This window comes from Ascaphus truei, chromosome 3 (assembly GCF_040206685.1).
Source record: "Ascaphus truei isolate aAscTru1 chromosome 3, aAscTru1.hap1, whole genome shotgun sequence".
Classification (NCBI taxonomy): Eukaryota; Metazoa; Chordata; class Amphibia; order Anura; family Ascaphidae; genus Ascaphus; species Ascaphus truei.
Window position 1 is genome coordinate 370,943,037 of NC_134485.1, and position 25,050 is coordinate 370,968,086.

The 25,050-nt window shown below is 39.1% G+C and overlaps 1 protein-coding gene across 3 annotated transcripts in view; it reads right to left on the reverse strand.

The window, feature by feature from the left end:
* Positions 1-25,050, reverse strand: part of PAN3 (poly(A) specific ribonuclease subunit PAN3) — an 84,516-nt gene that overhangs the window by 30,070 nt on the left and 29,396 nt on the right. For all 3 annotated transcript variants that reach the window (XM_075592188.1, XM_075592187.1, XM_075592189.1), the window contains exons 3-5: positions 21,630-21,696; positions 16,811-16,878; positions 12,193-12,343 (exon numbers count right to left, since the gene is read on the reverse strand). In XM_075592188.1, the coding sequence (XP_075448303.1) occupies positions 12,193-12,343; positions 16,811-16,878; positions 21,630-21,696 (286 nt within the window). The remainder of the gene's footprint in view (positions 1-12,192; positions 12,344-16,810; positions 16,879-21,629; positions 21,697-25,050) is intronic.

Sequence of the window (25,050 nt, forward strand, 5' to 3'; positions counted from 1 at the left end):
CAGGAATACCTCATGGAAAACAAAATTATTAGTAATAGTCAGCATGGATTCATGAAGGATAGATCATGCCAAACTAACCTTATTTGTTTATTTGAGGAGGTAAGTAGCAATTTAGACCAGGGTAATAATGCAGTTGATGTGGTCTACTTAGATTTTGCAAAGGCTTTTGATACGGTTTCACACGAGGGTGGTGTACAAAATAAAAAAAAATTGGACTCTAAGAATATATGCACCTGGATTGAAAACTGGTTAAAGGACAGACAACATAGGGTTGTCATAAATGGAACTTTTTCAGGTTGGGCTAAACTCGTGAGTGGAGTACCTCAGGGATCGATACTAGGACCCCTGCTTTTTAATGACCTTGAGGTTGGCATAGAGAGCAAAGTCTCCATCTTTGCCGATGATACTAAATTGTGTAAGGTAATCGAATCAGAGTAGGATGTATTTTCTCTTCAGAGACTCGGGGCCATCCCTTAAGGTTGGAGGAAAGGAGATTTCACCAGCAAAAGAAAGGGTTCTTTACAGTAAGGGCAGTTAAAATGTGGAATTCATTACCCATGGAGACTGTGATGGCAGATACTATAGATTTGTTCAAAAAAAGGTTGGACATCTTTTTAGATAGGAACGGTATACAGGCAGGGATATACCAAATAAGTATACATGGGAAAGATGTTGATCCAGGGATTAATCCGATTGCCAATTCTTGGAGTCAGGAAGGAATTTAATTTTTTCCCTTATGAGATATCATTGGATGATATGACTCTGGGTTTTTTTTGTTTGCCTTCCTCTGGATCAATAAGTAAGTATATATATATAGGATAAAGTATCTGTTGTCTAAATTTAGCATAGGTTAAACTTGATGGACGTACGTCTTTTTTCAACCTCATCTACTATGTAACTATGTTTAGAAATATTTGTAAATACTGGTATGGAAAAAAACACTGATCTATATATATATTATTTTTTTTTTTGTCATAAAGGTAGAAATATGCTCTGCAGATGTTCACAGATGCATTTAACAGAGTTTCTAACATGTCCCAGAGGACTTGCTGTAATGTGGCCAGCTTTGCTAACAGGTATTGCTGTCAAGTTTCCAAATTACATCAACTTGCTAAACAATATTTTCATGCCAAGTTAGTAAATCACTGACATAAAATATACATCTACTTCTAATGTTTTCTTATGGAGTCATGCAACATGTCACAGATAAAATACTTTCTGCAACAGAATGTAATTCACTATATATGTGGTTTGATTTACATTTAAATGGCTAAACCAGATTGTCAAACTTGAGAAATATATGTTTGTTTTGTTTTGTTTTTAAGTTAGGCAAAACTACTTTGTTCTTAACAGACAGATGTATTAAGACTCATCTCTAACAAGGTTTAAAAACGTATCACACCTACCATCAAGCTTAAACTGTAAACTCTCATTATGTGGTAGGAGGAGTATTTGGTTTGATTTGGGGAGGATAAAATTTAAGGCAATCCTGGATGTAGAAAAATATGCATTCACCCAACACATTCTTTTGGATAAGAATATTATAAAGTAGCAGTCACCACAGATTCATGTGTGATAGGTCATGTCAAATGAACCTCATTGATTTGAGGAGGAAAGTAGGCGCATACCACTGTGGGAAGTGTGAGCGGGTGGTCTCTTTAGAGTCAGAGACTGCTGATCTGAAGAAGCAACTTGCAATATTGAGGGACATTGGCAATCTTGAAAGGGGTTTAGAGCTCACTGAACAGGCCCTTGCTTCGACTAGTGGTGCAGATGGTGGCGCTGTAGTGAGAAGCAAGTAGGTAGCTTGGTTGCTGTTAGTGAGGAGCAGGTAGGTAGCTGGGTGACAGTTAGAAGGGGAAGCAGGGGCAATATGGAGAGGCAGGTCGTTTCTGAGCTGACACATCCCAATAGATTTGCCATGTTGAGTGAAGATATTGGGAGTGTCGGGGGAGAAATGGCAAGGCTGGGGGAGACTAATTCCTCTAGCAGCCAGGGGAATAGTTCCTCCAGCACAGTGGGGACTCAGGATGCTCAAATATAACGAACGATTGTGGTGGTAGGGGACTCCATTATTAGGAAGGGAGATAGGGCAATCTGTTGCTCTGACCGCATGAACCGAACAGTTTGTTGCCTCCCGGGTGCTCGGGTTCGGCACACTGCGGATCGGGTAGACAGATTGTTGGGGGGGGGGGGGGCTGGGATTGACCCAGCGTTCTTGGTACACGTTGGCCCCAATGACAAAGTTAGAGAAAGATGGAGGGTCCTAAAAATGATTACAGGGATCTAGGCCAAGGACCTCCAAGGTAGTATTTTCAGAAATACTACCAGTGCCATGCGCTACCGCAGGAAGACAGTCAGAGATTAGGGAGGTTAATGCATGGCTAAGAAAGTGGTGCAATCTATATTCTAGGGACGGATTGCACCTGAATGAAGAGGGATCTTCTGTGCTAGGGGGGAGAATGTTAAAAAAGTTAGAGATTTTAAACTAGGGGGGGAGGGAAATGAAACATATAATGAACTAAATGGAATAGAGGAGGATACAAGGGGGCATGGAGGTAGAATGGGGGCAAGTGCGAGTTTGACAAGCAGTGAGACACCCATAGTAAATACAGATAATACTAGAAAACTTCTAAAGACTAAACCAAGTGGGCACATGAATGAAGGAGCAGATAAGATAATAGTACAGGCTGAAAAAAACCTGAAATGCATGCTTGCTAATGCAAGAAGCCTGACAGATAAAATGGAGGCGCTTGAATTAATAGCTGCAAGGGAGCAGTATGATATCATAGGCATTACTGAAACATGGTGGGATGAAACTCATGACTGGACAGTTAATTTAGAGGGTTATTCCCTTTTACGGAAGGATCGAACAAATAGAAGGGGAGGTAGAGTATGTTTATATGTTAAACCGGATCTAAAACCTTATATTAAAGATGATATTTATGAAGGGAATGATGAAAATGTAGAGACCTTGTGGACAGAAATTAGCAGTGGAGGTAAAAGTATAAAGAAAATGTTTGTTGGGATATGTTATAAACCACCAAATATCTGTGAGATTGAGGAAGCTAAAATACTTTTGCAATTGGAGAAGGCATCAAAACTGGGTCATATTTGCATAATGGGGGATTTTAATTATCCAGACAGACTGGGGAAATGAGATTAGCATTACAACAAAAGGAATATGAAAAAAATATATTGTAGGGTGCGCAGCAAAAAGACAGGTCATGTGGCAAATAAAAAATATGTTTAATTAGACTGCATTTAAAAAACGGTAAGAGTACAACCCTCCTACACGTTTCATACTCCTTGATAAAGTGCCAAAAGCACGAAACGCGTAGGAGGGTTGTACTCTTACCGTTTTTTAAATGCAGTCTAAATAAACATATTTTTTATTTGCCACATGACCTGTCTTGTTGCTGTGCACCATACAATATATTTTTTTCATATTCCTGGATTCTGGACGTGATTGCACGCTCGAGGACCTGCAGGGGACCAACAGTGAGTACACATGTTTTATGGAATGCCCCAAGGAGAGGTGAATGGATGAGATTCTCACCAAGGGATCAATGTGTTATTCATGTGATATCGGATCTTGTGCACTAATTGTTCAATTTTGATATGTCCCCTGTATGGTTATCTCTGTATACACTATGGATGCAAAAGGTCATAGCATTTGAACTCCCACAAAACTATATATATATATATATATATATATATATATATATATATATATATATATATATATATATATATTACAACAAAAGGAAACAGGTTTTTGGGGGTGCTTAAAGACAATTATATGACCCAAATTATTGAGGAACCAACCAGGAGAGGGGCAGTACTGGATTTGGTAATATCAAACAATGTAGAAGTAATAACAAATATTCAAGTCCTGGAACATTTGGCTAACAGTGATCATAACATGGTCTCATTTGAAATAAATTATCAAAAAACAGATTACTTGGGTTCAACAAAGACCTTAAACTTTAGAAAGGCAGATTTTAATAAATTGGAGGTCTAATCTACAAGTAATGCACTGGGATGATGTTTTTTGCTGGGAAAAATGTAGAAGATAAATGGGCAGTCTTTAAAACATTGTTAGAAAAGCACACTTATCAGTGTATACCCTTGAGTAATAAGTATAAAAGAAATAAGTCAAAACCAATGTGGCTAAATAACCAGGTACGGGAGGAAATGAACAAGAAGAGGAAGGTGTTTAGATTCTTTAAGTCAAAAGGGACAGAGACATTGTATCAGAATTATAAGGAATGTAACAAAAATTGCAAAAGGGCAATCAAATTAGCAAAATTGGATAATGAAAAAAGAATTGCAATAGAAAGTAATGTCAACCCTAAAAAGTTCTTTAAGTACCTTAATAACAAAAAAAATAAGAGAAAATATAGGACCCATTCAGTGTGAGATGGATAGGCAGATTATTGGAGATAAGGAAAAAGCAGATGTATTAAACAAATTCTTTGCCTCTGTGTTTACCAGGGAAGAATCAAGTTCAAAAGTAGTGCCGCAGTGCATTAGGCCAGAAGGGATTAGTTCATAGCGTGGATGGAGGAGGAGACAGAGTCCCACGGAGACCCCCCTACTCCCATGCCTCCCCCTTCCACTCCAGCTCCCCCCCATCTCCTCCCCCCTCTGTTTGTCTACACCTCCGCTCTCCCCTCGCCCCCCATCCCGAAATAGAAAACCCTATTGGCCAACACCAAATTGAACCAACTGAAGTCATTCAGTCATGTGCCGATGACTATATTGTACCCATGTCTGTAAGTGTTGATGCCAATAAAAAAGTTTGATACAAAAAAAAAAAAGTAGTGCCGCAGGAGGAAGCCACAACCTCCAAATTAATGAACAATTGGTTAACTGAGGAAGAAGTTCATAAGTGGCTTGAAAAAATTAAAGTATATAAGGCACCTGGCCCCGATGGCATACATCCAAGAGTTCTCAAGGAGTTAAGCTCAGAAATAGCCAAACCATTATATTTAATATTCAAGGACTCCATTTCCACAGGCTCAGTACCACAAGATTGGCGTAAAGCAGATGTGGTGCCTATATTTAAAAAGGGAGCAACAACCAGGGAATTACACACCTGTAAGCCTGACTTCAATAGTGGGGAAACTACTTGGAAGGTTTAATACGGGATAATATTCAGGAATACCTCATGGAAAACAAAATTATTAGTAATAGTCAGCATGGATTTATGAAGGATAGATCATGCCAAACTAATCTTATTCGTTTCTTTGACCAGGGGGTAATGCAGTTGATGTGGTCTACTTAGATTTTGCAAAGGCTTTTGATACGGTTTCACACAAGAGGGTGGTGTACAAAATAAAGAAAATTGGACTCAGTAATAATATATGCACCTGGATTGAAAACTGGTTAAAGGACAGACAACATAGGGTTGTCATAAATGGAACTTTTTCAGGTTGGGCTAAGGTCGTGAGTGGAGTACCTCAGGGATCGGTACTGGGACCCCTGCTTTTTAACTTGTTTATTAATGACCTTGAGGTTGGGATCGAGAGCAAAGTCTCCATCTTTGCTGATGATACTAAATTGTGTAAGGTAGTAGAATCAGAGCAGGATGTAATTTCTCTTCAGAAGGACTTGGAGAGACTGGAAACGTGGGCAGGTAAATGGCAGATTAGCTTTATTACAGATAAATGTAAGGTTATACATTTGGGATGCAAGAATAAAAAAGGCGGCTTACAAATTAAATGGGGATAAATTGGGGGAATCCTTGATGGAGAAGAATTTAGGAGTGCTTGTAGACTGCAGGCTTAGCAATAGTGCCCAAAGGCATGCAGTAGCTGCAAAGGCAAACAAGATCTTATCGTGCATTAAACTGACCATGGATGGAAGGGAAGTAAACATAATTATGCCACTTTACAAAGCATTAGTAAGACCACACCTTGAATATGGAGTACAATTTTCGGCACCAATCCTACGTAAAGACATTATGGAACCAGAGAGAGTGCAGAGAAGAGCCACCAAATTAATAAAAGGGGATGGACAATCTAACTTATGAGGAGAGGCTAGCTAAATTAGATTTATTTACATTAGAAAAGAGGCGTCTAAGAGGGGATATGATAACTATATACAAATATATTCGGGGACAATACAAAGAGCTTTCAAAAGAACTATTCATCCCACGGGCAGTTCAAGGGACTCGGGGCCATCCCTTAAGGTTGGATGAAAGGAGATTTCACCAGCAACAAAGGAAAGGGTTCTTTACAGTAAGGGCAGTTAATATGTGGAATTCATTACCCATGAAGACTGTGATGGCAGATACTATAGATTTGTTCAAAAAAAGCTTGGACATCTTTTTAGAAAGGAAAGGTATACAGAGATATACCAAATAAGTATACATGGGAAGGATGTTGATCCAGGGAGTAATCTGATTGCCAATTCTTGGAGTCAGGAAGGAATTTATTTTTCCTCTTATGAGATATCATTGGACGATATGACACAGGGGTTTTTTGTTTGCCTTCCTCTGGATCAATAAGTATAAAGGATAAAGTATCTGTTGTCTAAATTTAGCACAGATTGAACTTGATGGACGCATGTCTTTTTTCAACCTCATCTACTATGTAACTATGATTATAAAGCAGGGCAATGCAGTTGATGTGTGACCTATTTAGATTTTGCAAAGGCTTTTCGTAAATATGGCACATTAAGTTTTATACAGATAAAGTTATGCACTTGAGAAGAAACAATAAGCATGTTACCTACAAAGTAAACTGGACAAAATGGCATCAATCTTTGATGCAGAAGAGTTGATGAGTTCTTGCAGATAGAACGCTTAGTAATAGTGCTCAATGTTGGTCAGTAGCTGGAAAAATCATACATAAAATGCAGCATATATGGTAGGGAAGATCGCATGATTGTTTCCGTGTATAAATCCTTAGAAAGACCTCACCATAAAGAGAACATTGTGAAACTGTAAAAAGTGCACTGAAGAGCCACCAAATTAATATAAGGAGAGGAGAGGTCTGACTTATGAGGATAGACTATGCAAATGAAGATTGTTTACATTACAAAATAGGTATCTCAGAAGGTATAGGATTACTATTCAAAAACATATTCAAGAACAAAATCAAGGGACTTCACATTTTCATCCCAAGGACAGTACAAAGACGGGGAGGTGTCGTCAGGCTGAAATGTTCACACTTCTAAAATGGGGAACAGATTGTGGGTTATATGTTGCCATATCCAGTATCTTGATTTATGCCATTGTTTTTACAGTCCAAAAGTTAAATATACCTTAATTCCCCTGTTCTTTAAACCTGGGCATTTTCAAAATTCAGCTTGAGAACGAATATGGATAAATCAGAGGTGTGTCCTGCTGGGGAAAAGTGCTGTCCAGCAAGAGTTGTTGTAGTGCTACCGGAGTATGGTAATTTGTAGTGATTCATCGTGGTCTGAAGAGCGTGTTTGGTTTCCTCAACATAGATTATATCGGTACATTTTCTACATTTGATCAGATACTCTACATTTCTGGATTTGAAGTTAAATGATTCTCGTATATTGATCTTATTGTTCCGTGCCATGGCAATGATGGTTTCTGTACACATATGCTTGCATGTTCTGCATTTCTTTTTATTGCAGGGCTGTTTCCTTTGTTTCTTTATCTGGTTGGATGTCGGGCGGTTTCTAATGAGCCTGTTGGAGAGGTTGGGAGGCTGTTTGTAAGCTATCATGATTGAGCAAGAGACTAAAAACCCCATTACCAGAACCAGAGTGCATGGGTTGTAGATCTTTGATATTCGTTTTGAGCGGTGTGAGAATGGGACTGTAGGTTACCTGTAAAGCTTGTTCCAGTTATCTGTATTTGGCAGGCAGAGTGGCCTTGTCGCATAAGGGCATTACAGAATGGAGGTGGCGTGTGTCCATAGTGTTGGTGAGAGCAGATTCTGTGCTATCTGGGGGTATGGCTGAAAATGACAGATTTTTAGCAGTGTGGCTGGGATGGAAACACATTTTATGTAAAGATCTGTGGGGGTCTGTGTTTTGTTTTGTTTTTTTGTTTTTTTAATAAATGGCTGTTTCAATGTAACTATCTAATTTTAATGTCAATTACACTGTCTAGAAATGAACTGAAGTAGTGGAATATTCCAAGGTCAGTTTTAAAGAGGCGTAGAAGCTGCTGATTTCCTTGTGAAAGTTTGAGTGATTATTCACCTTCATCTAAGCTGAATTAATATTTTTAGTTCTGTCAGAGTCAAATACTATATGTGCATAGTGCTTAACTCCTCTTCTGTTCCAATGTGACCTGCTAGTTATGAAGGATATTAAGCCAGCAATCAGGACCACTAGTCTTCAAAACATCCCCATAGTGTATTTTTAACCATGTATTGTCTAAAGTAACGCTGAAGCTCTGGAGTTGGAGTCTATATTGTAAGTAAAATAATATTTATTTTGATTATGTTCTCTGAGAGAATGTGATTAACAAGAAGCACAGATTTAAATCAGTTTGCTGCTACAGCGTTTACAGCTTGAAACAAAAAGTGCCTACATTTCTGCTCTTGGAACAATAGCACAATCCCATTCTAGATATTCTGTGAAGGGCATTAGTAAGTTAGGCTACATGGCCGGCCTAGTAAGAGTCAAATATACCACGCTATGCTAGGATTGTTATTACCAATTCACATGCACAGCAATAATTCCAACTCTTCCAAAACAATTGCTTTTCAATACATTAAGGCAGGATCACCAATTGTACACAGTACGTACTTTTAAACCTACTGAAAAAGTGCTTGGCAGCAAATGAAATGGTAAATGAGTAATATGTACACCATATAAAAGAAAGAGTAGGATGTGATCAAATGTAAAATACATCGAGGAAATAAATGAGACATGAAGGAAGTGCTTTCTAGAGAAGAAATATGTTATGGGGTAAAGGGACACGCCATAAGTATTGGACATGCCTGGCATACAAACCAGAGCTAGAAACGAATGTGTAACAGTACAAAATCAAGCAAGGGAGATGAAACTTCCAACTTATTCATACAACGTGTTTAAAAGCAGAAAATAAAGTCCCCATGGCCTATACAGAAGTAGATACCCAACTCGTATTACTACGTTATTGAAACACACGCAACTTTCACTTCTTAAATTGTTTTCATTTTCCAAATGTCATGGGGAGCCCCAAAAAAGGAGAAGTGATGAACTTGGGTAAATGAAAAATAACAAACAAAATAAAAACAAGATGTTCTAAAGAGTGGAAAGTTATTTTGAGAATTGAAAGTGCAGCTAGAATATATGATGTGGATAGTTCAACATTAATGCAAAGTGCTTTCTACCCACACGGTGAATAGCTTTGAAAGAAAAATATAATAATCCATCATAAGTACATAATTTCAAAAGTTACAGTTTATGTATAAAGTGTAGATGAGTATACTGCAATGTACATTTACATAACCAATTGAAAAAATATATATCTTGGAATGGTCCCTGCTATCCAACGCTTTAATTTACATCAGGGCAGTTACTCCTGGAGGGTAAGGGGTTAAGTGCGCGCTGGCCATCACAAGTCTCCTTTTGCAATCCCGCTTCAATGCTGCTCCCCATCTTCCGTGATCAGCGGGGATGGAAAAAACTCACAAACAAACAAAAAGAATGGGGGCGCAGAAAAGAGGAAATGATCACTAAAAGTGCAAAATTAATCAATTTATAATAGCATAATATAACAAGTATGGGACTTACAATAAAAAAAGGGGATCATGTAGATCCAATTACACCACACAGGCCATTCATACAAGCGGAAGATCCATAGTCTAGGCAGATTCCCCCTCTCTGAATCGTCACGTATTTACCCAGCATGCAATGGCTCTCCTACGCGTTTCGTGTCACGTGGGAAACTTCGTCAGGGGGGAAACGCGTAGGAGAGCCATTGAATGCTGGGCAATTACGCGACGACACAATACGCCCAAAAGTGCCTACATGAGCGCAGGAATCACTACACGTGGATGCCGGTTTAGGACTTCCCCTCAGCACATGCCAACTGTGATCCGGAGAGGGGGAATCTGCCTGGACTACAGATCTCCCGCTTGTGTGAATTGCCTGTTCGGTGTTCTTAGATCTACATGATCCCCTTTTTTTATTTTAAGCCACGTACTTGTAATTTTATGCTATTATAAATTGATTAATTTTGCACTTTTAGTGATCAGTTACTGCTGGAGAAACAGGCCCTACTTTCATGTGAGATTGTAGACAAGGTCACCACCCTTAATGTTAAAGCAGACAACCAAGCTTGTGTGTATGTACATGTATATGTGTATATTTGTGTGTACATATTTTTTTAAACCTTCATTGATACAAGAGTTGAATAGGGACACTACTAGCTACTTCTGCCCCCTCCTAAATCCCCTGCCCAATCACCTGTTCCAGAGATTTCATTTTTAAACTCCTGTACAAGAATTATTGTCAAAGAGAAAACAATACAGTATGACTACAGGGGCCAGCCCCACTCTGGCTGTCAACAGAAAGCTGTGACATCTTCTAAGCCAGATCCGTTATTCTTTGCAAGCATTGGCAAAAGTAAAAAAAAAGTTAGTTAAACAAGTAATTATATATTGGCAACCAGTGGATCCTTGGAGTGCCGAGGCTCATCACTCGGGGTCCCTCTGGTTCATGTTGTTGGGGAAGAGCGGGGAGACTGCTGCTTTCAGAAGTATATTGGGTAGAAGTTTATAATGTTTTGTCAGAAGAGTAAGAATCATTGACATGCATGTGATTTGGCGATTAAAACCGTAGCATAACAGAGTATATTTGACTCAACAGGCCAGCCATTTAACCCCACGTAAATCCCATAATATCTGGATTGTGCTTCTGAGCCAAGAGAAGAAATATAGGGTTCACCTTCTTGACACTTCAACACACTACACAGCCATATGTTGAAAATCTCTACCAAAGCAAACAGATTAGATCTGATAATCGCATTACCAAAATATTAATTTACTTGCGATAAAGACTCCAACATCAGAACTGCAGCATTACTTCAGACAATACAAGGCTCAGAACAAAATACTGTATATGTGGGGCTTCTGAAAGTTTATGTATTACAGCAACTGTCCCACTTCCTTGCTCCAATAACGCACTGCGCATTGTCTGCATTGTTAAATAATATCTGTCTCATTAAAAATTCTATCAAATCGTTTCCAAAAACGTAATCACCTTGGTGCATACGAATGCAAAAAGCAGTAAAAAGGAATATAGCAAACCAATACTTTATGTAGTTCTGTTGTATTTTTAAAAATAAATTTAAACCTTTATTTTTTTGTGACATTTCCCATTCATTTTACTGGCATTAGCTGTTGCCATAAAAACCTGTTTAATGTCTGTGAATGGCAGCAGCCACATTAACCTCCCTAGGAGGCAAATATGGTCAGCAACTGGTCTGTCTGGCATTGAACTGTAGAATGTAAAAAAGTTTGGCATTATGAACAGCAGCAGCAGAGGGTGAAAAGATGGGAAACAATTATTGTATTGTATGGTGAATAGGGGGCATTGCCGCTTGAATACTCAATGACCCCAATAACTCCTGATTGAATGGCCCCGTAGCATAATTTCTTTTTTTTCCCCTTCACTTTGTTTTAGCATAAGTAATAGAATCATGAAAAGATAACATAACAGAAGACAGAACATAGAATGTTATATTAGAGCACAGTAAACTGACTAAAGCATATTTTATACAGAATATTAAAAAACAATGTTTCCATCTGTAACATCTATCCGAGTCGTGCTTGCTGAAGACATGCTATAGCAACAAAGTTCTTTAATAACGTCCTAGTTATTCTGGTAACGGACAGCGTAGTCTTAAGTTTTTCAACACAAACTCCATACCTTCACAAATGTTAAATTAGGCTTAGTCTCAATGTTTGGAGCCCCTATTGACATTACATGTTTGAAGCCCCTATCGATATTACAAAGTGTCTAGCCTGTCAAACAGTATACACATTACCGCTTATATATTTAAAGTATTGATTTTAGGAAAACGTGAACGACTACTAACCATGTTATACAAATGATACTTGGATCTTGTCACAATAAAAGCATATTCAAGTAGAAATTATACTATGCAGATTTTAGCACCAAGAAATAAACTGGAATTTTCATCAAATTGAATAAAAATAATGCATATCCTAAATGAACGTGTTCTGATGAACAAAACCACATTCTTACCTGGAGCGAGACCAGCTGCAGCAGGATTTCCCATGGATGGGTGGGAGAACAAGGCTTGAGAAAAGGCAGACATGTTGGACTGGGACATATTACTCAACCGTGAAGTTGATCCTCCTTTAGGAATAAACTCACTGGCAGTAGGATTGGGAGTCTAAAAACAGAAAAGCCAGGATGGTCCAGGTTTATAAATCAGACTGTGAAACCTCTGTTAAAAAGCACAACTTTTAGACACATTCTCTACCAAAAAAAGCTTATAACATAAAAATAATAAATAATTTAACGGATCCTTTTACTATGATGTTAACAGTGTAAACTCCAATAAAAGAAAGTCTACTACTTGGTGAGCAAAACACAAACACTTCTATTTCAACATTTTTTTTTCTCGATACAAACAAGCTAAACTTCACCTTTCCATAAAGAGCAAAGATTTTTGTCAATCTTGGATCTGGGAAGCTTTAGCACAGCAGCACTAATTCATGGATACTTGTGTGTAAAATTCATGAAATCAACTTAAAAACGGATTGAAAGATGGATTGAAATAAGTGGTAGGTTAAATAGGTTACAACAAAACCCCAAAAATGTATTCGTTTGATTTTTCTTTTATTTGGAATGTATTCATCATAGGGACACACAAATCCAAAGGGGGGGGGGGGGGGGTAGATCCCCAATGGAGCAAGAAACCCAGGGCTGCACTCTTGAGAAAAATAAAATAAATGTGGACTATACAATATACTCCGGGTCAATAACCCTGTGCTACGCAACGCAAAACAAAAAAGTTTTATTAAATACTAGGGAAAGGAAATACAGGGGGGTATAGGATAAGGAGAAGAAGTGGGTTAAAAATTAGGGTAGGTGGTGACCAGGGTGAGGAGATTCTCATATACCAGGTATGTTGAATGCATACATTGTTGCATAGTATACATAAAACTAATAAAAATGCCTGATACAAGTCTCAAATAGCCAGAAGAACCCAGCGGTGTATACTTAAAGGTAGCTACAATCAGCTATATTGTCCTTATTGCTACTAGTTTCCTAGTTTGACACAATGGGTATAATCAACATATATGTCTGTATCAGTATGCAATATCCTTGTTGTTCCTCATTTCTTAACTTGACACAAATGAGCACAAAGTACATGTATCTCTGCATCAGTATACAAAGAAACAACACTGGTGTACTTTGTGCTCATTTGTGTCAAGTTAAGAAATGAGGAACAACAAGGAGATTGCATACTGATACAGACATATATGTTGATTATACCCATTGTGTCAAACTAGGAAACTAGTAGCAATAAGGACAATATAGCTGATTGTAGCTACCTTTAAGTATACACCGCTGGGCTCTTCTGGCTATTTGAGACTTGTATCAGGCATTTTTATTAGTTTTATGTATACTATACAACAATGTATGCATTCAACATACCTGGTATATGAGAATCTCCTCACCCTGGTCACCACCTACCCTAATTTTTAACCCACTTCTTCTCCTTATCCTATACCCCCCTGTATTTCCTTTCCCTAGTATTTAATAAAACTTTTTTGTTTTGCGTTGCGTAGCACAGGGTTATTGACCCAGAGTATATTGTATAGTCCACATTTATTTTATTTTTCTCAAGAGTGCAGCCCTGGGTTTCTTGCTCCATTGGGGATCTACCCCCCCCCCCCCCTTTGGATTTGTGTGTCCATATCAGTTTTACCCTATGCACCATGAGTTAATTAGATTTGATTTTGAATAGTTGGAGAGCGATGAGCATTTGTGTATTTTTATGTATTCATCATAACCAGAAATGAAATGGGTAATCCCATGCAGCGGGACAAAAAAATACATATAAAAATGAAACCACTCCGTGCAATTGGGGCTCTTAAAAAGATTAAGTTCCCCTTATAGTACCCGTTTTACTTATTTGTATCTTGTGTAAAATGAAGGTTTTTTTGGGGGGGGGGCAGTGTCTGTTGAATTCAAGCATATCAACTACACGTGTATATCGGTTTTAATATTGACGACTTTATAATTACTTTGCAAACAAAAAAAATACAATAATTGTGTCTTTGAGGGTTGGAAAAAAAATTGGTTTCACTGTAATGATCTCTGCTTTATCGCTCCCTTATCTTCTCCTAATTGATATTTTGGTGCTTCCATTCATTAAACGGTACCCACCCATTCTGTATATTCTACAGCTACTCTTCCCAACTCACCTCCTGCCATCCTTGACTCTCTCTTCTGTCACAAAGGAAGTGCCTATGTTACTTTCCTCCTCTCTCAACAGCCCTTGCCCCCATTCCTTCCCATCTCCTCAGACCTGTTTCCACTTGTTCAATTCCTCCCTTTGCTCTGGAACCTTCCCCAACTCCTTCAAACATGCAATAGTTACACATATTTTACAAATTTTTTTGAGATTAATACCCTCTATCTCTCGCCCGCCGCCTCCAAACTCCTCGAACGCCTTGTATTCTACTATTATACTATGTTATAGAGCCCATTATCATATGCCTATTCCTGTCGCTCTACCGCTAAATGCATCGTTTACTCATATTCTTCTGTCCTGACTTTGTAACCGACTGTCTGACCTCTCTGCCTTTCACCTGTCTCCCTTACAATCTATCCTAAACACTGCTGCTAGAATCCCTTCACTCTCTCCTAAATCTGTCTGTTTCTCCTGCTGAAATCCCTCTCCAGGCTTCACAGAAATCCTTGTATTCCTTACAAAAACTCAGCCATCTTTTTTGAGCTCGCCTCTCATGTTCTGCTCAAGTATGTCTTGTGTGTACCCCTTTTGGAGCTAAAGCCCTCCGCTACAGTCTCTAACTTCTCTTTCCATACCACTTAAGTCCATGTGGGCAGGGACTCTATCCCCTGTTTATTTTTATGTTTGAAGAGCTTATACTCATGTTGTATTAGTTATTTTCTTGCACCTATTACTGCTGTAAAGTGCCATGTACATAGATGGTGCGATAAAGATATACAGTAAATATTACAGAGTGTTTCTGCATAACATGGATTTCATCACAGCAATGGAAAATAAAATAAAAATCCCTTGCTCCTTTCAGATTTTCCTATGTAAACCACAATAAGCAAAACATTTTCAAAAATGATTTTTAAAAAACACTTCTACATGTATTTTCCAACGTTATCAACCATCATTCCTATGTGGGAATACACCTTTAAGAAATCACGTAACTCTGCATATAGAATGTAATCTAAGGAATACATCTTTACACTGTACCTTAACATACACATTTGAAAGGGTAAGGTTTAAATTGTTGTCAAAGCCGGTCTAATTCTTGCTTAAAAGGTTTTTAAGCAAAAACCTTAAGCGGCCCAACACACCCAGCCTGAGTTTAATGTCCATAATGTTAGTACCTTGCCACCTGAGCATTTCCTTTTCTTTTTTTTTGTATTTTTATGTTAAAATCATTGTTCTCTTAGAACAAGCATCAGAGGTTCCAATGGTAAATCGCAAACGGCCCTAGGCTCTAAGTAAAATATCCATTAAGACCTCCGGGACACTTACAATTTAAACTGCTCTTATCTCCTGAACGAAGCATTCAATTTAAAAAATAATATAAATTTAAGGGCAAGATGGTAGCTTTATAAAATAAAATATGTAACGCATGGACTGCCGCTTTAAAAGATAAAGAAGAAAAGGCGTGCAAAGCATACATAAAAGAATGGGAGTATCAGAGCGTTTATTTCCTTTACACAAATTGAAATACAAGCAACCTGTTCCTCACAAATTATTTATAGCATTTACATTGTCCGGGCAATTTCTTTGGCACTGACTAGGTTATTCACTTTGAGACATAAATAAATGAGACACACTGCACGGTTTGGTATGCTCTTAAAATTGTATTATATTCAACATGAGTTTTACATCATTGTTTTAATTTGTTCAATTTCTGTGGAGCCAGATACCACATTTAAAGCATTAATAAACATCAATAAGTATTCATATTTTGCCATCCTAAAATCAACATGATAAAGTCGTATTTGTTTTACTTTATTTCATTTTCAAAAACCATCTTCAAAGTGGATCTTTTATCATCTTCCACAAAACAATATCAAAATAGGTAAAGGAGGCTGTTGCAGATCTGGTTTTTAAATTAACTTCCAGCCAAATAGAAAAGGAAAAATGCTGGGACTCTTTTGCACTGAAACACATTGCTTCGGTGCCCAAAAAGCCAGTGGCTTTCATAATGATGTCACTAGGGTTATGTGTGATGACGCGCACCGGACATGGATAGTGGTTAATTCTCACCAAGTAATACACCGAGGTGAATAGGATATCTATTTCCACTTTCGTTTGCTACTTGCTCTAAGCCCTGATAAAGGTCAAGCTTGGACCTAAACTTCAGCCAACATGCATTTAATTATGCATTTATTCCGAGTCCCGCTGATCTGATAATTAAATGGAATAGTTCCAGCTTCTACAAATTACTAGTTGAATACTACAATGTCTTTACTGGTTATACATATACTAGAACGGGACCAGGCATACTCAAAACTTCAAATGAAAAAACGTAAATGTGTTCCGTTACCATCAATCACTTGATCTACTGCTCTTCTTAAATCAATGTGGTTAAACAGGAAACAATGGCAAGAATACAGACGGACAACCTACCTTTCGTCTTTGAGACATGCTGAGACCAGAAAAATCATTAAATAGCGAAGCTGGAGAACTTAAAGGGTCTGAAAAAATACCAGATGTATAGGGTTATTGTCACAGGAGACCAGGCAATGTACACCTTTTTACCAGGATCATGCATTGAGCAAAACAAGTTAATGAAATAAATTGTAAATTTATTCACAAGAAAAGGCATATACACAATGATACACAAACTACAGCAAAAATACACACTTACTTGGAAACTGGGGTGACAACCTAGACTCTCCTAGGTGCAGGCAATCCTAACCCTGATAACAGTTGCAAAAACGGGACAGAAAATATTCCAGGCAGCATTCGCTGAAGCAGCCTTTTCTTGCTGGAGACTTGAAACTGGAAACTTAGATTCTAAGAGGACTGGAGAACTAACTAACTATCTGATGGGCTTAGGGGTTTGTAATACTTCTGAGTTTCACTCAAAAAAATACTAAAGCCCAATCCAAAGTGTGAGAAATATCTCCGCAGCAGCTCAGAGCAGGGCTCATCTGGCTGATGTCAGAGGAAGGGGGGGCGGGGGGTGTTGAGCTAGCTTGAAAAAAAAACAAAAAACCAGGGTGGGTGGGAAATATGAATCAGCCAATGGGAAATGTGCCACCAGCAGCATCTTCCCCCCAGCTATCCCATTGTTGGCTGCACTAAGTCTGGTGGGGCAAATGGAAATGCAAAGAGCGTCCATTGATCCCAGGACGTGGATACTAGAGTCCTTCCCTCCTGTCCAAGTGGTCTTGACACCTTAGACATCCTCTGCGGCCTTCAACTCCAGAGGTCCTGTCAGGCCTACTGGCACCAATTGGTAGCCCCAGTGTCTTGTCAGAGCATTGGTTCTAAAAGTCCCAGCTAATTTCTGTGCACAAACATATGTTTTAAAACATACAATTTAATAAAATATACACTTTAAAAATATCCTAAGTTTTGCTGGTATGGGGAATACAATAAAAAAACTGCACTTTATTTCTTAATAGCCATATTCCCTACACTCTACAAATTAGACTTAGGACTGGACTTTACCAGCTGACTCACAACCTTATAGATGGTTGGAGTACCCCAAGAACCTCTAAGCAGGTTCTGGGTTAACTGTAAACACAAAAAACAAAACTGTGCGCTACTACCTAACTACCTATAAAGTTTAAATGTATAAATATATACAGTGCAGTGACTATACCATTAATTTAGTGATAAAAATTTTATAAAAAATTAAACCACAACTCCCACAGTGAGATAATTATACATTAATTAATAAGTGCCACATAACCGTGTTGGGGATAATGGCGTCTGCAGCTGTAAACGCAGGGGTGGCTCAGCACCCCACACACACCAAGAGAATGGAAACAAAAGAAAACAGCGCACAACGCCAAATAGTGAAGCAAATTCAACAATATATTATAGAATTAAAAAGGGGGTAATATATCTGCGTACATGAAAAAAGTTGGTAAAAGGCATGTAGTGTGTATCACACTGTTTACCACTCGGCAGCTGTTAGCTGCAGATTCAGGTGCTTGCTTCCCTCTGCTGCTGCAGCTCAGTTGATTCTGGGGCAGGACGTCAGTCTTTTCACTTCCAAGGGGATTTCCCTTCATGCAGCCAGGTTCAGCAGCTGGTACTGGGGCTCGGTGAAATCGCTCCTGCTTCCTGGCCGATATGAAGCTGCTCCTGTACCTCGGCAGGTGTATCCTCTGCACAGAGGTTAAAACGCAGCTTGCTGGGGTGCCCTCAGCGTGCCACGGTGCCGCTCCGTCGCGGGACGCTGTGTAATAACGTCACTGTCTACACAGCAGTGGTGGATTCAATAGGGAAGTTTGAACAGTCTTACAAAGTCTCTCACAAGTGTCCAAAACAGCACACAGGATGAAATAAAAACAGGACAGGCCAATACATAGACAACATTGGCTTACTCCTTACATTGGCCGTTGTCTATGTATTGGCCTGTCCTGTTTTTATTTCATCCTGTGTGCTGTTTTGGACACTTGTGAGAGACTTTGTAAGACTGTTCAAACTTCCCTATTGAATCCACCACTGCTGTGTAGACAGTGACGTCATTACACAGCGTCCCGCGACGGAGCGGCACCGTGGCACGCTGAGGGCACCCCAGCAAGCTGCGTTTTAACCTCTGTGCAGAGGATATACCTGCCGAGGTACAGGAGCAGCTTCATATCGGCCAGGAAGCAGGAGCGATTTCACCGAGCCCCAGTACCAGCTGCTGAGCCTGGCTGCATGAAGGGAAATCCCCTTGGGAGTGAAAAGACTGACGTCCTGCCCCAGAATCAACTGAGCTGCAGCAGCAGAGGGAAGCAAGCACCTGAATCTACAGCTAACAGCTGCCGAGTGGTAAACAGTGTGATACACACTACATGCATGTTACCAACTTTTTTCATGTACGCAGATATATTACCCCCTTTTTAATTCTATAATATATTGTTGAATTTGCTTCACTATTTGGCGTTGTGCGCTGTTTTCTTTTGTTTCCATTCTCTGGGTTAACTGTACAGTAACTGGGTATCCCCCCCTAACCTGGGGGCCCCATATAGTTACAGGGATACTTTACATCCCTTTTCATCATTTACCTTTCTGGGCTGTGCTGAAGCAGGGAACCCTAGTGGTGAGTCGCGCAAGCGTTTTCAAGAGGAGATATTACAGAGACATTGTGTCTACGTGCATCCAGGAATCCGACCTGATTCCTGGGTACATTTTTAAGGGAACCACCAACTCTGGGCCCTGACTAGATAGACACAACCTGAGACTTTCTCCACAAGCAACCCTGAAACTTATACCACAGCAATTCCTGCTTGCTGGCATCCCTGGAAAGGTAAAAACACAACAATTCTTTATTGTTGAATAATTACAGGTAATGCTTTTACAACAGTTGGGTCCAAGAGCTGACACTTCTGAACCCCAACACATGGGTCGTAGGCAACCAAACGGGCTTAACCTTTATTATTATGAGCCTGGTTACCTCTTCACTGTCACAGTTATATTATGCTTTCAAAAAAGACCTGCCCATCTATGTAGCCCTTGGTAAACAGACTAAACAGGACCGATCCAACTGTGCAGAAGCAGGGATATCCTGAAAACCGGACCTATTGGTGGCCTTTGAGCACTGGAGTTATCCACCCCTGGACAGATGTCTATACAGGCATACCCCGCATTAATGTACGCAATGGGACCGGAGCATGTATGTAAAGTGAAAATGTACTTATAGTGAAGCACTGCCTTTTTCCCACTTATTGATGCATGTACTGTACTGCAATCGTTACATACTTGCATAACTGATGTAAATAACGCATTTGTAACAGGCTCTATAGTCTCCCCGCTTGCGCACAGCTTTGGTACAGGTAGGGAGCCGATATTGCTGTTCAGGACGTGCTGACAGGCAGGCGCATGCGTGAGCTGCCGTTTGCCTGTTGAGCGATGAGCGATGTGTACTTACTCGCGAGTGTACTTAAAGTGAGTGTCCTTAAACCGGGGTATGCCTGTATATCAAAAGGCAAAAGGTGGTTCAATTATGGGGTACGTTCACGAATCACGTGCTCACGAATCACGGCGCAGATTCTAGTACCAAAACTGCATGGGGCCTTGTAACAGGGTGAATATAAGAAACCAGCCGTATGCCTGGCAGACCTGTGTAGGCCTACACAGGTCTGCCAGGCATACGGCTGGTTTCTTATATTCACCCTGTTACAATGCCTCATGCAGTTTTGGTACTGGAGGCCTACACAGGTCTGCTAGGCATACGGCTGGTTTCTAATATTCACCCTGTTACAAGGCCCCATACAGTTTTGGTACTAGAATCTGCGCCGTGATTCGTGAGCATTGCGGAACTACTGCCAATCTCTGCTAAACAGCCGTCTCCCCGCTGAAAGGCTCTTGCGCTGCCGCTGATCACGAAGCTGGTTACCTCCCTTATCATTGGAGGACAGCTGGACACAGATCTGTGACGTCAGACGCAGCCCGGATGCGGAAGTGAGAGACTATCCAGAAGAGTCGAGTGAAGCTGTGCTAGTGGCGTCGTTCCTGAACCCAGAGTGGTTACACTGCTGTTTTTTATCGTGGAGCATGTGACAGGACTGGAGCTCACTGCTCTAGATGTGTTTGTTTATTAAACTGTGTTACACTATTATTTTTCTCTTTTCTTTTGCCATATGCTATCTACTGTGATCGGATTCCTGTGAACTACATTCCCACCTATGAGAGGAGTTCTTGCGCTCCGTGTACTCCTCCTGTTGCCACTTTGAGGGATTGAGAAATTCCTCACACAAGCAGCATCTCCTCTTGGTGATATTAATTTCTTTATTGTTCATTGTTTTTATATTTTGGGTTTGCGCTTACTTTTCCTGTACCACATTTTTATCATGCCTGTTCTCGGACTGCTCCACGCATTACAATATTTAGGGGAAAACAGGATCTTGCACAGTTGGAAAGTCTGGTCAGGTTTAACAACACATGGCATCCGTTATTGTGTCATTCATTTAATGTTAGAAGAGAATCCAAATAACTGTATCAGCAAATAAACGGCAACCTCCAGTATATGTATGTTGTTGAAACCGACCAGACCAAACTGCAGAAATGTGGCTATGGAACAAGTATCCCAGTAGTCATCTCGGCAGGCTGCAGTTATACCACTGCCTACCAGTTCAAATTGGTATAGAGGACTACTATAAAACAGTGGTTTTAAACTCTTTAAGAGCAGCAGAACCCTGTTGCTTCGATAAACCGTTATTTTTAAGTATACGAACAACTTTACATTAGTTTCAAAATCACAGAAGGCTAGACTTTCTCTTACCATGGCCTGCGTATGGCTTGGCACTGTCATTGAAAAGGCTTGGTGAACTGCTGCTGTTTGTCATACGCTAGAGTAAAGAAAAACAAAAAGAATGACAGTATTTTTGTTACAGCTTTTCCGCCCATAATATAACAAGTACTTTTTTAGTCATAAATGATGTATAGGGAAATTACTAATTATGATCAAGTATGTTAGAAGGGAAAAAAATTTAAGTCCATTTTTGATGACATTATTGAAATGTACAATTGGAGGGGATATCTTTCCTTAAGAGTATTAAATCAATGGTAAATGTCAGTGTCCGCTGCCCTATGCAAGTCACTTTATCTACTGGTGTATCAGGCATCAAAACGAGATTGCGAGCTCTAGTGCAGATCCCTGTACCAGGCTATGAAAGCAGATCTTTGACACGCAGTACACTGCATTGTGTCTTGCAGCACTAATTAGATGTAGAGGGCTCCAGCACAGAGTCTACCACATTTTGCTAGAAAACAAATATTTTCCTTTTCATTTTCCCATATGAACGGCTTTAACATGAGCTGTGCTACATCTACCTACCATAATCCCCTACAGAATTGTCATGCAGCAATATGGACTCTGGCCTTTTGGGGAAAGCTTGTCCCACCATGCTTAGATACTTTTGGTGAGTGCAACCCAAATTATTAGCATTTCAATGCTAGTCAGTATATCTGGAATACTTTAGTTGTAAGGTGCTATTGGTAGAAATAATCAGCGCCATTATCTAGTACCGTGTTTATATGCAGGGGGGTGGAGGGAGTTAAAATACTGCCTCTCTCTGAAGCTAGACATTGACGATGGCCATTTAATCACAGTTTAGAGAGCAATTCAATTACACAAAATCCCCATGTGGGGCCAATCCTGCTGCAGCAAACTATGGAATTAGCCCCTTAGCGTGTATAAAATCACATACCCCACACAACTGGTATAAAACTAAGACAAGCAGATACGTTTTATACATCATAAACAAAGATGCCCAATGGTCAAGTGGGTTGTCAGATTTACTACAATTGATTCTACATAATTTCCTTTAATACAATTTGTTTTCTGCTAATTTTAGGAGAAAAAAAACTAAGCCCCTTTTTTAGGCTTTGGTAATCAAGATTTACAGCAACTAATTCAATATAACACTGTAATTATGGTATAGATGGACCTGCACGCTTTATCTAAACCACCAAAGGGAGTAAAGTAGAATTTTACACATTAAATACTTATAGATTTTTCCTATACTTAACTGAATCGCAGCTCCTTAAATCCAGCATGTTACAGATATCAGGGACAGGGAAAATGTATTAACGCATTTTTTTTAAATAATCATTTAGAAAACTAAAAATGTTTGTGGTCAAAGTTAGCAGCAAACACGCAGAACAACAAATGAACAGTAAGCTTAGCTGTGGTGAAAATGTGAAGTCACAATGGCATGAAGTCATAATATACTTTATAGAGTACTCAAACACACAGAAGATTAAGCACAGTTCAAAAGCAACTTAGTAACACAGATGTAATAAAGCAGTGGTACTCAAACTCTGGTTCCAAGATATCCAGAGACCGTAGTGGTGATTACCGAAGTCTTTCAAGAATTAATTTCAGATTCTATTTTAGGTTGTGAGGTTTTAATGAGTACTATTGATGCCTGGTTTTAAGATACAGGTGCAGTATATATCATATGCGTTTATGATTCATATAATATTTATACACATATAATCAATTCCAAAAAATATATATATACTCAATCTGAGGTAAGTGTAAATGAATTCTGCTATAAAATGATCAAAATTAAGTTGTCTAGGATAAGGAAAATTTGAGAACCCCTATAATAGAGAACAGCTAAACATGAACCCCCGCACACAAACTAAGTCTAGGCCAGTCTTGGGTTTTATCATCTCACATACCACATATTTGTTTTGTCTACCCTAAACAAAAAGCAAAAAACAATCACTTAAAAAAAAAAAAAAAAAAAATTCACAAAAAACTGCGATTGAGAATTATTTTATTTTCATATTTATCAAACAGAGGAATTTTTAACAGCGCTAAAAATGTTGTTTTTAATATTTGCAATTAAATTGGAAAAAGTATTACATATTATGTCATTATTCTAAGGTGAGAAATGCCAACTCAAACAAATTCTTCTTTCGTGTTTGCCAAGGATCACCAAAACAGAGTACTAAATTAAACGAACGTCATCATGCCACTGAGACCCTATATTTAAATTCTTATAAAAAAGGCATAAATGAAAGCACCTTCGTCTATTTTCCTTAAATCACCAGAGTGTGACCTTCCTCAGTTAATTAAATGTGATTTCCAGCTGCCTTCTCTCCGAGGTAAGAGCCCCGATTTCCATGCCCATTGCATAACTCATTCTGAGGTCTGCGCAAACTCATTTCCATTTCAAAAGGACTGAAATCAGAGACAGAAAGGAGCAATGTTCTTTTTTTCCCCAGACAATTGTTATTCTCCAACGAAGTCCAAAAAACAGACACACAGAAGTTGACGGCAGAGGAATTACCTAACTTGCCCATTTTCCTTACTGGAATAGTGTAGAATGAAATTGATAGCTGGTTTCATTTACCAAGGTGAAGTTCTGATTTTTAACAAACAAAACTAATGGAAGGCATATAGTATTAAATATATATATATATATATTTAAAAGATTCTAGTGCAGTTCTGAAAATGTATGGTAATATTCCGGTTATACTCGTACCACAACAATGATGGGGTATTTACATTATCAGTCTTATTAACATTTCCTCTTTGTTACGAGGCCAACTTCATAGAGCAGAAATGAGGAAAAGATCAGGCAGGATAAACGTTCAATAGTTTTACATTATTTACACTTGTATCATGTTTCTTACAAAGGACATCAATGATTGAACGTTCACCTATTAAAACAGATCAGTGTTATTAGATCCATGTGGAATTGCACCTTCAACACCTTGCGCTCCTTTGAGCGTGTCGGAGGTAATCTTTAATGTATTCACTGTAATGGTCAACATTGTTGGAAATATGTGGAATATTGGTTTGACGCGATGGTCAACATATTACATACAGGCAGTCCTCGGTTATCCAACGGAATCCGTTCTGGAAGTAGCGTTGGATAATGAAACCATTGTAAAGTGAGTCCTATGTTAATCAGTGGTGGTGAGTGTTGGATAACGCATTCCGGCGTTGAAAAACGCCCCATAGGGTTGGATTGTAAAGTGCTGGATATGCCACTCGTTGCAAAGTGAGACGTTGGATAACGAGGACTACCTGTATGAGGATATTCAGTGAAGACAAATCAGACATGTCCTGGAGGAGTAAAGTATTGCTGCAGGTTATCATATTTTTCAATGGACCAATATGAGTTCTACACAGATGCACCTGTAACTGCACATGACATTTGTAGACAACACAAATCTTAGAAGGC